The sequence below is a fragment of the Anas platyrhynchos genome, chromosome 1, assembly GCF_047663525.1.
Source record: "Anas platyrhynchos isolate ZD024472 breed Pekin duck chromosome 1, IASCAAS_PekinDuck_T2T, whole genome shotgun sequence".
NCBI classification, from domain to species: Eukaryota; Metazoa; Chordata; class Aves; order Anseriformes; family Anatidae; genus Anas; species Anas platyrhynchos.
Genome location: NC_092587.1, coordinates 97,346,864 through 97,361,854, shown reverse-complemented (window position 1 = coordinate 97,361,854; position 14,991 = coordinate 97,346,864). Strand labels below are relative to the sequence as shown.

At 51.5% G+C, this 14,991-nt stretch overlaps 1 protein-coding gene across 10 annotated transcripts in view; it reads right to left on the bottom strand.

Annotated features, from left to right (window-relative positions):
* The window catches only part of BCL9 (BCL9 transcription coactivator), an 82,417-nt gene that overhangs the window by 8,924 nt on the left and 58,502 nt on the right, over positions 1-14,991 (bottom strand). For 7 of the 10 annotated variants that reach the window (XM_038184617.2, XM_038184609.2, XM_038184621.2 and 4 more), the window contains 4 exons: positions 6,522-6,604; positions 3,204-3,510; positions 1,343-1,659; positions 218-407 (listed from right to left, as the gene is read on the bottom strand). In XM_038184617.2, the coding sequence (XP_038040545.1) occupies positions 218-407; positions 1,343-1,659; positions 3,204-3,256 (560 nt within the window). In that variant the 5' untranslated portion in view covers positions 3,257-3,510; positions 6,522-6,604. Of the gene's footprint in view, positions 1-217; positions 408-1,342; positions 1,660-2,418; positions 3,174-3,203; positions 3,511-6,521; positions 6,605-14,991 lie in introns of those variants that run through there. The other 3 variants (XM_038184625.2, XM_072025526.1, XM_072025521.1) reach the window with 3 other exon arrangements.

Here is a 14,991-nt window from a genome sequence, read left to right as displayed (position 1 = left end):
TTGCCAAAACTGCACCTCCGAGGACAAAACAATCACTTTTTGGAGAGCAAGAGGCAGTGACATTCCCCACTCCAGCCCTTTCGGCATCTCCAAAACAATTAAAAATGTCTTTTTGCTACAAAAACACACCAGATGGAGGAAAGGCACACGAGAATTTCATAAGAAGGGAGCACAGATCTAAGCCTTGCTTTCTGAAGGCATTCAAGCATCTACCTACTTGTTGGCCATCTCAGTAGAAAAGACGTAAACCACTTTGGATGGAGTCTTCTGGCCACTTGCTGGCTCCAAAGTAGCAGTCAGGCCATGGGAAGGTGTGGAAGACCTCGGGGCTGAAGCATTTGAAGGAGTCATGGAGTGTGGGGTGTGCTGAGAATCCTGGGACTTCACGTGATCGGCAGAATTGCAGTCTGGAAGGGCGAAAGAGGGAAAGAGGGGAATCACGATCCTGGGAGCTCTTTGGGAACCATTCCTGGTTCATATTTGGAAACAGAGATTTTCCTCCTCTGAAACTTCCCGCTTCCCCCTCACGCACTGCTAAAGGCGATTCTTCCGTTACGCCACACACCCTCCCCCCAGTGCCTCCATGCTGCTACAGGCCCTGCTGGCAGAAAGCTCAGCCTGTCCCATTTGGGGACAAGGGGCAGCTCCCAGAGCCGATCCCGTTGCATTCTCTAACGGTCACACAGAATAGCAGGAGAACTAGACAGGGAGACATCCAAATATACAAGTGTCTGCATCTAAGGAGAACACACTGGGCCAAACCCAGCTTTTTCCCCCTCCTCTTCAGCCACCTTAGCCAGGAGACCTCGCAAATGGGCAATAAACAAAAGATGGACAACTGCCCACCTCATCTGTTTTCCCACCGCCTCACAAGGGCAATATTGGAGCCAGGAACAGAACCCAGAAATCCCAACTCTCTGCCTTGTGCTACCAGCCAGGGTGCTCCGGGTTATGTATCTGTGTTGACAAAACAGGCTTGCATATTGTTCAAAACCCCAGTTACAACAGAGCAGTTCCTGAAAGGCCAAAGGCCAGAAGGAAACCAACAGGTTGCATTTGTACTTTCAAATCCTGCGGGGGAGTTTCAGAGTTACAAAGGAACTTTCCCACCAGAGCCAGGCCTGCACGTCAGCTGAACATGATGAGAAGAGACGCGTTTACCGATGCCGGCTACGACAACCTCCCCTCTTTGCTTGCCCTCAAGACCCTTGGACATCGCTGGCTGGAACTTAGAGAACCAGAGGCAAAGAAACGTTTTGCTGACGCTTGCCTAGCACTTCTTCATCCCACAGAGGACACCTACTAATTGCCTGCATTTGTGCCCGTACCCTAGCAAACGTACCTTTGATTTCAGGGTCGTCATTAGGAGTCCCGGCTTCCCTCTGTTCAAAGGAGTCTGCCGAAATGCTTCTCTCTCTCTTCCCCTTCCCCTTGGCACCATTTCCGGCCCCATTCTTTAGCCCCATGCTCCCACCTGGGCCGGGGAGCACTTTGGGGGGGTGACCTCCACTTTTGGGGTCACAGGGAGAGGGCTGGGATTGGCTGGTGGAGCCCCCTTGTTTGCCCTGGTTGGAAAATTTGGAATCCAGCTGGGGGTTGCCAGACGGGGACATCACTGTAGGGGGACGGACCATCACCTCCTGCTTTGATTTGGGGCTACTGGGGACAGAGGGAGGAAAAAAAAAAAAGGAAAGAAAAGAAAGTGACAAATCAGTCCACGGATTCATTCAACCCTGTGGGAAGAGAAAGCAGAAACAACCAGTGCCACCTCTGCGAGCTAAGACAATTGCTGCCAAATAAGAAATGCCTGCAAGCTTAGAGTCATCCAGGTGCTTTTTTGAGCGTGCCCTGAAAGGGTTATTATCCAAGATGGGATCTCATTGCTCAAGAAGGCACCAGGGCAGGCTGCGGACCTGCCAGATCCCGGGAACTGCTGTCACATGAGGACCTACCTCTGGGGCTTCTGTCAATAAAGACAACGGTTTCTATGTGCACAGAGAAGCGCCTCACACCAAGCGCAGCTCAGAGTAAACAGAGGCGGCACAATAAAGTTCACCTCACCACTCTCCCGGACCCAAATCACACAGCGCAGCTCCCATCTGAGCAGACCCCCCCTGCTCCTCCCTATCCAGTTCTACAGGGAGCACAAGGAAAACCCAGCATTACTGCGGCATTCATCATACGTTGGGGCGAGCTGCCAGGAAAACACAAACCTCTGACCGTGAAAACAATTAAACCAGCTTCAACCTGCCTCTGAAGAAGGAAAGGGAAGGATAGCATCTCCCTGCACGCTCCTGCAAAATGGGGCAGATGAAGCTTCTTGCATTTGCCAAAGGAAATGCAAAATCCTTTCCTCCCCTCCTTCATTCAGCCGATTGCATCCTAAAAATATTTTGCTCCCCTGGGTTTTGCACACACATCAGGCATCCTGTCCTCCTCAGCATCCAGTCACTCCATTGCTACCGGATCTCCTGCATTTTGGTTTCCCATCACCACTGCTTCCGGCAGGCAGTGCTCGCTAGCATCCTCGCTGTGGGACTGGCGCGTGCCAGCTCCTCCTTTGGACAGGCATCTGCCTCAGAGGCATTCCCTCTGAGTCACTCCCAGCTCCTGGTGACCTCTAGGAGTAAATAATCGAACCGGAGAATGCTGTCAGTCAGACCACTGCGAGTCCCCGGACGCTTTTCACTTCCAGATTTTTCCCCTTCCAGCTTAGCGGAGGAGAGATGCTGACCCGCTGCACTGGCAGGTGAACGGTCTGGAGGATCTCGGGGCACGGCTGATCAGTTCTCCAGGCTGCTTCGGCACACAGCGGGAGGGAAGCATTTTGTGTGGAAGTACAGACAGAGACCTTCTGCTGCCCAACTACCCCTCGGGGAAACAGATAATTAGAAGGGGTTGAGGGGAAGAGCACAAACGGATAGAAACGGCACGTTCGCTCTCCTCCAACCTATTTAGACACCTGGTGGAAGGGAGGAGGGCAGGAGGAATAGAGAGGCCAAACCCCACAGGTTAAGAGCTCTTTCAGCTCACCCCAAAACTAACGAATGTGGGGGCTCATCCACACCGTGCAGCCAGCGCCCAGGTACCCAGCACACCCGACAGGAGCGCAGAGGAAGCTCGGTAAGTCGCATGCACCAGTCCTCAGCTCGCACCGCAGCAGAGCAGGGACAGCACCATGCGCTGCTGGCTCTTTTCCTTACCTCTGTGTGTTGCCTGACGGGGAGTTCCTCACTTTGGGGTTACTGGAATGCATTGACAGAAATCCTGAGCTCACAGTCTCACACGCAGGCAGATGGGCTCTCGTCAAGTTCCTCTGGGGACTGTGCCACCAGAGGCAGCTCTGAAGCACTTTCTGCCACCCGCTTCTCTCAGCGCTGTCTGTCTGCTTGCCTTTTTTCTCTTTGCTCCTCTCTGGTTTTGCACGGGGCGCTTCCCTCCTGCAGCTCCAGCATTCTCTAGACGCGTGCCTCCTGCTGCCCAGGGGAAGTCTCGCATCTCCAGGGCACACTGTTAAAACCAGCCCACAAGAAGAGAAGAGAAATCTGGTGAGGAACTCTGCGAGCAGACGTGTCTGCGAAGCAGCACATGGCAGTCCTTGCCCGTCACTGTGAAGACGCAGGAGAAGAGCTCTCAGATGGCTCTGCACAGCTGCGTATTTCAAAGCAGAGGCAGCCCCGGCCGGCCGCTCGGTTTACAGGCAGCGAGGCCAAGCTTCCCTTCAGCCACTCAAATCGCGCGGGGAAGCTTCTCGTACCTGGAAGCTTTGATTCCGTGTCTGTGCTCAGCTTGAAGACACCTCACAGCAAATCAGCAGGAAGCCAAAATGACAAATCCCCCACATGACTTAGCTATCCAGAATTCCCCCGTGAACGGCCATAATCTGATATTTCCTAAGAACATAAACTCTGCTCAAATCTTTTCTGTCTCCTTGGTCCAATATAACCAGACATAAGTTCATTGATGTGTGCTAACAGTTGCACAGAGGGAGGAAAATAAAATAAAACGCCTTCCTGACCACCTGTAAGCAACCAGCTATGCTGTGATTACTCTGTAAATACCAGAGAGGTTAGTCAGTCATTATTTCTATTAGAAAGGCCAAGAGATCGCTAGAGAGCTGCCCCTCTAAATTTGCTCAGCAACACTGTACAAACTATCAAGACCTTAAAAAAATAAGAATAATAAAAAAACACACACAACAAAATAAGCATTTTTTTTCAGCTTCTTGCTAATAAACAAATATGCGTGATGCAGGCAACACGACACTTACAAGTGTTTCTGGGAGAAGAAACTATTGAACATTACTGTTTATGTCCTTTGGGCTAAATTATTTTGGAACAAATTTCTGTCTTGTTTATGCTTCAACAGAATCTCTTCTGCTCATCTCATCTACTCAGATGCAAATCCACTTAATTTAGAATCTAACCAAGATTTATTGTTAATGTATTAAGCAATGCTAGTTAAATATTATTCAAATGTAAATATTCCTGGTATTCCTCCTCAGCACCGAAGAAGCAGTTTCTTCCTGTCTGTATCAAATGAAACAAAATAAATCTCATCGGACTGGGAGCACCTTGAATATTATGGATAGACAACTGTTTGGATTGTTTGTAAAAAGGAAAAAGCACTTTGCTTATGTGTTGACACCGGAGGACTAAGAAACTTGTGTACTTTATGACCACCTCTGGCCAAGGAGAGTTCTCAGTAACCTGCATTATCGAGCAGCTGGTTCTCTGGTTCCCCAAAACGATCTCATTGTGAGGCTGTGGTGCCATTACACATTTTAGTGACTTTGTATCACTGCACTTTAACAGGATAGCACCCCACAGTCCCTCCTCTGTAGTCCTTCTATGAAGTGTATCGCCTCCCAAACATCACCTCCTCTCTACCATGTACCTCCTCGGCAAGCCAGAGGAATATCCTGCTCCATATTCTCACCTCCACTGCGCTGCACAACCCCATTAACGAGGGGAATGTTTCTGCAGTAACAGCCTCATTTGTCCTGCCTCTTACTCGGCACAATCAGGTGAACCCCAGTCCCAGCCACACGCTCCACAGGATCCCTACATCTCGCTGGAGCTGTGAGCTGGTTATCCCATTGATTCCGAGAACAATGTTGGGTTCCTATTGTTACCACTATCAGGCTGTAATTGGAGCTGGTGCTGCACAGACACATCGAGGACAAAAAAGAACATTTTCCTAAACATCTAAATTGTCCCAACGTTCCATGCAAATTCAACTCCTCTGTCTGTTCGACAACAAAACTGCAACATTATCACTGCACTGAATTACAACACTTTTCAAAATAGACTCAAGCATCAGTAAAAATCAGTGTAACTCAGGGAGACTAGAGAATCCTCACTTCAGGTGAAGGCGTGACTGAAAATAGAGTGAATTTCAGGTAACAGAGAACAGGAACAATAGCATTAAAGAGTGGAGCTCAATGCTAAAAGCACTGCGTGGGCGCCTGTGTGACGGACTCCAGTATTCTACTTGTTCCTTCCTCTGCTTTTCCACTTTTGCTATTTATGCCTTATGATGCTCCCTTTCACAAATTACTAGATGAGAATTTTCTCAGACACCCAGTCCTGCACAGTGCCGTGGGAAAACATGAAGAACAGAACCGAGACCACCCCCTCTGCACGGGACTTCCGACAGCACCAAACTTCCAAGTACTTCACAGAGCAAATTAAAAAAACTCCCGTTTTTTAACCGTGTATTTTATGCTATATATACACGTATCTTCCAGCTGCTGGAATTGATATGTTCTGCAAGGGAACTGTGTTTTCCAATCTCAGTTTAAATTTCTTCTTAACAGAGAGAGCTATAAAGAATTCATCAATATATTCATTGGATATATCAGAAGAACAGCAACTCACCTTCCTCTGCTTCTCATTTCTGCACGCTGGGAACACACCGTCTTTTATAATGTGAAATGGGATGCCTCATGATTTTTCTAAATGCACTTCTAACGTATGTCTGTCTGCAAATCTAGGGTTCAATAATGGAAAATCTCCAGAGAAACGTATTTTTGCAGCTGGAGCCTGCCTGCCAAAGCAAAGCCCTTATCATTGGGTTGAAATTAGAGGAAGGTTCGTTGACGGTGAATGGTCAAGCCACTTCCCAAAGCATTTCGGCAAGCTGACTCTGGGGCTGTGTTTGCTTGAAGGTACACAGGCTGCAAGGAAGAGGGGTGGTTCAGCAATCTGCTCGTTCTCACCACCCCTCTCCTGACCAGATCAGGGGAAGATCCAAGCGGGAACCAACCCAAGGAAAACAGGAGAAATCTCTGTTCAGCTGGATCAGTCCCCTTGATCTGGTTGATGATGCAACCACATCAGTGCCACTGCAAGCTCAAAGGAGGAGGTGAGAACAGGTGAAAAGTAGCCTCACCCAACTCGGTGGCTGCTCCCAGTTTGGATGGCACAGAATGGCTTTAAACATCAGTTTCAGAGACAAGAGAGACGGACCCACACTCATGGAGATATCACAGGCCCTCCCCTTCCCGTCAAGTAGCTTACCGAGACCCCTGGCGTCACGACACAGCAGTACTCATTGTGGAGGCCATGAGGTGCGAACCACTCCTCTCACAAGCAATGATCACCTGAAAAAAAGGAGAGAGGCAGAGCTTCAGCAGCAGGAACCACAGCCCAGCCAGCTGCCGCCCCTCCTTCCTAGCCCCAGGAGCGAGCAGAGGAGTTAAAATTCGTTCTGAAGCACTGGCAGGAGGGAGCCTCTGCCTAGGCTGGCCAGGTTCACCAGCAGCAAAAACGCCAGCATCAGGCCAGAACAGTCTGAAGATGTCGGCAGCGAGAGGAGGTGCGGAGGGGAAGTAGCTCAGACCTGCTTTAGCACTCCCACATTTGAGCTTGCTGGATTCCCATGAGCTCATCTGTGCTCTGAGAAGCTGGCACAAAGCTCACCCGAGCAACCTCCCCTTCCCTGCGCCCATGCCTCTTCAAAGGCTCGCCTTCCCCTCGCTGTGAGCCCAGCAACATCTGCCAAACCCCTGTGCTCCACACACAACCTCCTCCACAGCCAGACAAGCTATAAATAAAAACATCAAGCGTCAGGTAAAGCCAGGCAATTGCTCAGTGGCATCTAGGGGAAAACCAGGCAGGTTTTGGAAGGAAGACGGGCTCCTTGCTGTTCTGTCAGCCCCTACTGCACGTCACTGTGCTACGCTACAGGGAGAAAGGAATCCAACTGCAAACCTTGTGTGAGACAGCCTGCAAGCTTGCTCACGAGAGAGCTGCAGATGCGAGTAGGACCCCTTGTCCTACAGTTACTCCCTGTAAGGCCAAAATAGTTTGTAGCCCATGAGTGGATCAGCCACACTTTCAGTACTGGAGACATCCCTGCATCAAAAACTCTCGGTCACATCTTAAGGACAGACACAAGCACCTGAAAACTTAGCAATAGCAGGAAAGGCAGACTGAGGCTCGGCTCAGCGGTAAATCTGAGGTCAGGAGGGAAAGAAAAAGCAGCTACCTGCCAGCTTCTTCTACCTCATCCACTGAAAACTGGTGAGGCCGTGAGGGCAGCGAGAGCGCAGGGAGCATCCAGGCTGTCGGGGCCAGCGCGGTCCCCGAGCGCTCAGCTGTTTACACTGCGAGGATGGCTCCCCAAGCGCTGCCAGGGGCTTTCCGTGCAGCCTCCGTGCCTGCTGCTGACCAGATCCCTCCAGCAGGGAGGCAGGAGCTGCTGTGAGGCTCAATTAGCTACGCGTTGTGAAACCCTCTGCGCATTCTCTACCCTCCGACGTTCTCCAACTGTTATCTCCTGCAGCTTCACCTTACCAGTGGGGCAATACCTCGCCGCGTAATCCGCCTCGACAAAACCAAACTACAAAGCCAGGCCCAAACAATGGAGCTCCGTTCCCCACCCAGTCCAGCCAAATCAAACAATGAACTCATCGTGATAGACCGTCCTTATCTAGCCAGGTCACACCTGCAGCCCGAGCTGGAACAAACGCCCATCGCAACAAGCTGCTTCAGCCAGCACAACCTCCCGCAGCGGCCCCATCAGCCCTGCGCCCGATTCCCCAGCCAAGCTCCTCTCCCCTTTCCCCCACCCCACCCACCGAAACGACATCGGCCGTGCCATGTCGCTGCCAAGACTGGCGTGCTTGTGCCGGGCAGCGACAGACTTGCCTGCTCCCTTGGGAGGGCAAACGCCACCACCAGCACGCAGCGCGGTGGGGAGAACCCATCGGAGGGAATGGTCAGGTTCAGTTGGCAAAGCACCAGAGAAATATGGCCTTAAAAAAAAAAAAACATGGACCACAGGAGGGACACAACCAGACACAAGGCACCGCTGTGGCGGCCCAGACCCAGTTATCACGATGTTATTCCATCTTTGCTGCTCCCCGCACAGTCTTGGCCCACAGCACACAGGCAGCTACCGATACACGCTCAGCTGAGCTTACCTGGTGGCAACTTGCTCATGAACCATCTCCGATAACTGGCCACCCTATTGCTGTGATGCAAACAAGTCAAAAAAAATAAAAAAAGCCCACCCAAACTAGCTTATTCCCTCTCCCTGCCCTTGCACTGCAGAAGCGGCGCTCGCACTGCTTGGCAGTGACAAGTGGCCGGGTACGTGGAGGCGCACAGCATTAGGGCTGCTTCAGCAGGAGCAGCCATAGTTAGCACTGACTCGCTTCAGTCTTTTCTCCCTCTTTGAGGAGGAGAATGTGGAGAGATGAAATGAAGGCAGAGCAAGTAGATAAAAGTACCAACTTATGGCCTTACTGCGACACGAAGCATTAAAGGCAAGAAACCTCTTTCTTGGGGTACAAGAAAGAGCACGCTTCTTTTTTTTCCCCCCACAGCCTTTCCAAGGCTGTCAGTCTGTGCCGGACTGAGGGTGGCAAGAGCCCAACATCAGCAGAGAAAAAGAAAAAAGGCTCCAGATGTGCTGCTACAGACAGCAGGTGGAGACTCCGAAAGCAAGGAGAGCCAGCACACTGGATCAGCGCTGCGGCAGTGGGGTGAGGAGAGGAGGGAGAGGGTGGAGAGAGACCCAGAGCAGCAGCTGCAGGAGGGACTGAGAACAGAGGTGCCGGCAGCAGGGCACAAACAGGAGCAGTGGGCTCCCCGTGTGAGTGGGTTGTAGGGTGAAGTGGTGAATCAACCAGCGCGCTCCCTCAGCACAACTGTGCTGGGAAGGGCCCGTCCCATCTCCCCGACCCTCCTTTGACCACTTGTGAGGGAGAACAGCAGCACTGGCAGGGGGTGACCCCGCTGTACCCGGGACAGCCGCAGAGCTACCGCGGGGGCTCACCCCGTGCAGCACGGACCAGTTTTGCCTTGCTGCACACCTGCAGCCGAGCAGCACGCGTTGCTTTTTAATAAGCGGCTGCTGAACAAGGTGCTTGGTCACACACCTCATCGATAAGAGTGCAACCAGGAAACAAGGAGGACGCGGGAAGTGTTATTCAACGCTTTTATTGAGCAGTCAGAGGCCTTTAAGGTTGTGTGTAAGCGACTGTGTACGTTGACGTGAGTATTCTGACACCACGCACGTCTCCCCGTGACGCTGGGGGAGATGGGGACACGGGGCAATCTTCATTCCCTTGAACCAGCCCCAGTCTCCAGCTATGGCCCATACGCAGGGCTTGTAACTGCACCCTTACATCTGCCCCCTACCTCCTAGCAAAGGCTGTTCTCCTCATCCTCTCCCAGAAAAGTGTAAAGCACGTGCCTGTAACACAACTCGTGGTGAACCCACCTGCCTTACCTTCCACAGGCCCAGCACGTGCCGGACCCAGGAACCCAACTGCCATCAGCCTAAGGCCATCCAAGCCTTTCCCTTCCAGCCACCATGAGCACTTGTGACCAGGCTGAAAACTGACTAGAAAAGAGAGGATTACTTTTCAGCCACCCAGTGGCCACACGCTCACTGGTGCTGCAGTAAAGGAGGCAGCAGCGACTGGTGGTGCAGGCGTGGACAGGCTCAAGCTGGTTGTTCAAATACACTGCTGTTGTTCCCCTGCCTGCTCCCTCTGCACTTTTTCTTAAACGTAGGCAGAAAACACACTGGATACCTAAAGAACCCATGGGGCTGAAGACACGGGATCAATACACATCATGTGGACCCAGCATAACGCCACCCATCCAAGCAAGCAATCAGCAGCTGGCCTGACCAGTTACTGTCCTGGCTTTTTCAATAGCAGTGCTTGCAAGCCTCTTCCTCTAATCAAACTACACCATCATCGCTCCAAAGCCTTCCAGCTGCCGTGCGGATGTGCTCCTCCTGCCAGAAAGGCAGTGGCTGCTTGCTCCTGGGCACCTCAAATGGCACATGGACTGTACCCTGCCCCAAAGCTGCTGCTGATGTGGGGAAACTTGCAAGATCTGTCATTCCCTGGTATGCTGCAAATCCCACTGACTCACAAATCATTTTCTCAGCATGGCATGGGGCTGGGACAGGGGAGGGTCAGGCTGGGGGTTAGGGAAAGGTTCTGCACCCTGAGCGTGGCTGGGCACCCGGACAGGCTCCCCAGGGCAGTGGTCACAGCACTGAGCCTGCTGGAGTACAAGGGTTTGCACAACGCTCTCAGACTTAGGGTCTGATTTTGGGGTGGTTCTTTGTGGAGCCAGGAGTTGGACTCGATGGTGCTTGTGGCTCCCTTCCAACTCGAGATGTTCAGAATCACTGAGCCACTTTACTAACGCTAGGCTGACTGGACAGCAATGCACAGCCAGCCACCAATTTCTAGATGGCCCGCACTTACCCTGAAACAGCACAGACTTGGCCATGTTTATGTCTGGCTATAAAAAAGATGCCATACACTAGGTTCTCACGCCTTCCCAAAGCCTTAAGAAACTCCTTAGGCACAAGTCAGAGAAGTTTCCCTAGCATTACTTCTTTGCTGATAATCTGCTGGCAGCAACTCTCAATCAAAAGAAGAATCCCAAACTTGCCACCTAAATTCATTCCACTACATGAATGTGGGACCCAAACAATCTTCACCAGGCTCACTGCAACTAAGTGCCTGATGAAATCTTTCCTCATACACATAGTGTGCGTCCACCACCGCACTACCTGCTAAAACACAGGCAGGTTATTGCCCAGAACTAACTCCATGCACACAGAAAGGGGCTGAGCAAAGATAAGCACGCTTAATGTACATGGAAAATTTACAGCACTGACATGGAAAATGCAGGCACGAGACTATGCCATTACAAGGTTCCTTTGAGTAGCTCAGATTAATGTAAGAATTTAGGACCATGGGATGAACATCCCTGAAATTACAAGAACACACCTAACCAGCTCTATGTGAACGTGGTGTCTGTGGTCACACAAATCCAGCTCTTCTGGGCCTGTGTCTGTGCCCGCATACTTTGGGTAAAACAGCACTCACACTCTTCCTCCCACACTTTCCCCCCCTAACTCTGACCACCACACACATGAACATTTTTCAAAGAACCAGACTCCCCTGAACTCCTGAAGTCACAGAACCATAGGATGGTTTGGGTTGGAAGGGACCTTAAGGACCATCTAGTTTCTGTCCCGCTGCCATGGGCAGGGACACCTCCCACCAGCACAGGTTGCCCAAAGCCCCATCCAGCCTGGCCTTGAGCACCTCCAGGGATGGGGCACCCACAGCTTCTCTGGGCAAGTCCTACCTTCCCTTCTCCACTCTTAAAAAAGTGCAGTCAAAACAATCAGTGACAAAGGACAATACAGACCCAAGGGCTCAGAGAATCAAGTGTTTCATGACACTCCCAACACAACCGCCCCGTGCCCTCAGTGTGATCTCCTCTGACCATTCACTTCCCTGCTCCGTCTGACAAGCAGAAGGCTAACCAACAGCAGCAGGGATGTACAGGCTGTTTAAGTAGTTACTCATCTGGGGTATTCCAATATCATTCTAAAATACTCTGTTGCAACAGACATGTGGCCCACTACACTTGTAACCATAATTTTACAAGTTGTAACACTGCAAACACTTTGTGTCTGGAAGACTACTGTGAGTCCACTAAACTTTAATTTTGGTGCCCTAACAGTACTTCAGTGTGTCATTAGTACAAAGAGGATGATGGCTTTTCCCTGACAGTTACTGGTTTCATACAGCTCTTTCCACAACTCCTTGCACAAATTAGGAGAGAAGACAGACACTTGTGGACACTGGTGAGCAGATTCGAGTTGTCCACAGACACCTGGAGAGCCTTTCAACTTCTCCTCTGCTATGTATAAAACTGAGCTACTTGATACACGTGGGACCAGAACAGTCTCTTGGCATATTCTGACACAATTCCAGAAGCCAGTTTTTGTGGGAACAAAACAAACCAAAAAAGCACACACCGAAGCCTAAGCCACAGCTACCTGCTTCTGTAGAGGCTGACCGATTCCTGCTGTTGCTAACACCGATTCAGCTACACCAACACGAGGGGCATTTGCAGCTGCAGGTCGGCCAGGCTGCTGTCACGTCGCCGTGTTGTGTCGTGACGTCCCGCTAGCATCAGCTTGGCCTCAGCGTCTTCCAGCTCAGCTCCCCCTACGTTAGGGACACCAGGAGCAGCGGGTGTACTTCACGGCCGGAGTTTTTAGCACTTTATGCGGAGTGTAACTCACCTTAGCAGCAGCCTGGCTGCTCTGGAGTTCCCACTACTGTGTGCGCCGGCAAAGATCAAAAGCTTTTAGCAATCAGGGATTTCTCAAGAAATGTTTTAACATTATTTCCCTAATATATGACAGGCTTCTGCAGCTTTCTACATCGTGTTAGCAGTTAACAGACCCAGCACCAGTCAACATTACGTGCAGGAGTCCAGCAGATAACGCTAGAGCTTCCGACCGGCCCACTTCGTAGCTTTGCCTCCTGTCAAAATTTCTTCTGTTTTTTAGGGAAGCAGGTAACACGTTCAGGGCCAGAGGCAATCTCCTTTCTCTTGCTCCTCTGGGTTTACTTTTTTGAAAATTTCAATAGTGACATCAGCACGAACAACCACCACAGGTAAAAGAAGCCCGGATAAAGCTTGTCAGGAGCTCTTTCTTCACAAACTAACCTGTGGAGGCAGTGGGGGGAACAAACAGGATGCAGTGGATAGGAAGACAGGGCTGAAGAGACCCCAGTTTGCTCTTCAATGTATAGTAACGCCACGTTGCTTAAGTAGAAGACTTGGGAGAAAGTTCAGCATGAGGAAAACTGAGAAAAAGGAGAAGCGCTTTCTCTTTTCCTTTCCGCATCCCCTCACGAGGCTTCCAGAATGAAAGGTATCAAACAGTCCTCAGGCAAAACACCCCAGGCTGCAATCTTGTCAGATTTCATAAGCTCAACAGGGCCAGGACGGGTCAGCACCGGACAGACCCATGGAAAACCCAGTGCTACAATGAGCCCTAACCCCGCAGCACGCTGTGAGGGGGCACCACACGCCAGGTCCAGAACTGCTGGGGGCAACCCCACAGCTTCCTCCACCTACCCCTCACCGAACAGGCACCCAGCCTCTCGCTCAGCCAAACAAGCAGCTTGTTGCGGCTCCCCTAAGCGTCAGCACCCCGTGGCACTGCCTGCCAGTGCCACTTCTCACCCAGGACCGCCACCACCAGCTGCCCCGTGCCCTGCTCACTTCTGCAGCTCTCTGACACCAGGCTCTCTACTCTGGGAGGTCAGCAAGGCAAAACATGAGTGCCTGTGGCAGCAGAGCGAAGAAATGCTCCAGCCCTCACGCGCAGCTTACTGCTGGCTGCGCTCAGCCTCTCGTTTCTGTGCCGCTGTGCCCACGAGAGGTGCCTCACAGGTGGCACAGCCTTTGGTGACCTGGCGCTGTGTGTCTGTGAGCTGGTTTCCTAGCTGCTAAACGTCGGATCGTCAGCAGAGCACTGACTCTTCTGAGGAGGAAATCACTTCAAAGACCTCTAGCAAGCAAAGACTGCGCGCACACGGCACTCCAGGATGCTACATGATCGTATCAAAGCCGCTGGGATGAAAAACTGACATTTGATAACTAACGCGAGGTCACCTAAAAGATCTCGAAACACCGCACGGAAAATTCTTATTTTGACACGAAATTAAGCAATTCCAGGATCAGGCCTATTATCTCCTCTGCCGCTTCGACGTGATCTTATAAAAGCACCGGGCGCCTGCAGTCCCAACTGCTGCAGGATCCTCCCTCACTCAACACAAGACGTACACGTTTAATACTTCTCTCGTTAGCGGGGCATGTACAGCAAAGCCTAAAGTACTTCAAGTTATTTACCGTGCTGTATAAACAGAGCGCTGTTTTCAAAGCCTCGTAACTGTCAAATCAAAGCTACCTTTCGCGGGAACATTCAGAAGCGTTTCTTCTGGATGGTGGCTATTTGCCTGACAGTTTCAACTTGCCATCCCCAACCACAAGAAGGTTAAGGGTGTTTTTTTTGAGACAGCAGCGAGTGTTTCCTCACTAACAAGCTGTCAAGCCGTTTCGGCCTGAAGTTCTTTGCTCCCTTCTCATCCATACGCATAAAATGCTGCAGAAAAATTCAATCCCACCAGCGCGAGAAGAGCTCCTCTGCACGCACCAACGATGGCCTCAACTCCCCGCTGCAACAGCTCCAGTTGCAGAAGCTGTGGCCGCTCCGCTTTGACAGCCACAGCTTATATTACACTGCAAATACGCTTCTAATCAATCCTCAAACAGCGCAGCAGATCGGTGCGGAGATAAAGCACTGCCATTTCATAGGCGCAGGAGCAGCGCTGCCGCGGCACCTGAGGAAGGCGGTTTAGCAAAACGCAGAGCCCAGCTGAGTGAGCTGGAAAAGGGCCTGCTGCTCGTAGATCCGGGTTCTCTTCCCAAATTCGCCGCCAGATCCAACTAACCTGGTTGGAGAAAATCCCGTGGGCCCCAGCTGCCTGGGTTGAGCAGGTTCCCACACTCCCCCTCCGCTCAGAAGGTGCACACGGAGATGCCCAGCCCAGAGGAACTGCTCAAGTGCTCTCGGTGCCCGACTCACAAGCACGCTGACCTGAATACCGAGAGAGGCGAGCTCTCCCCCGATCCTGGA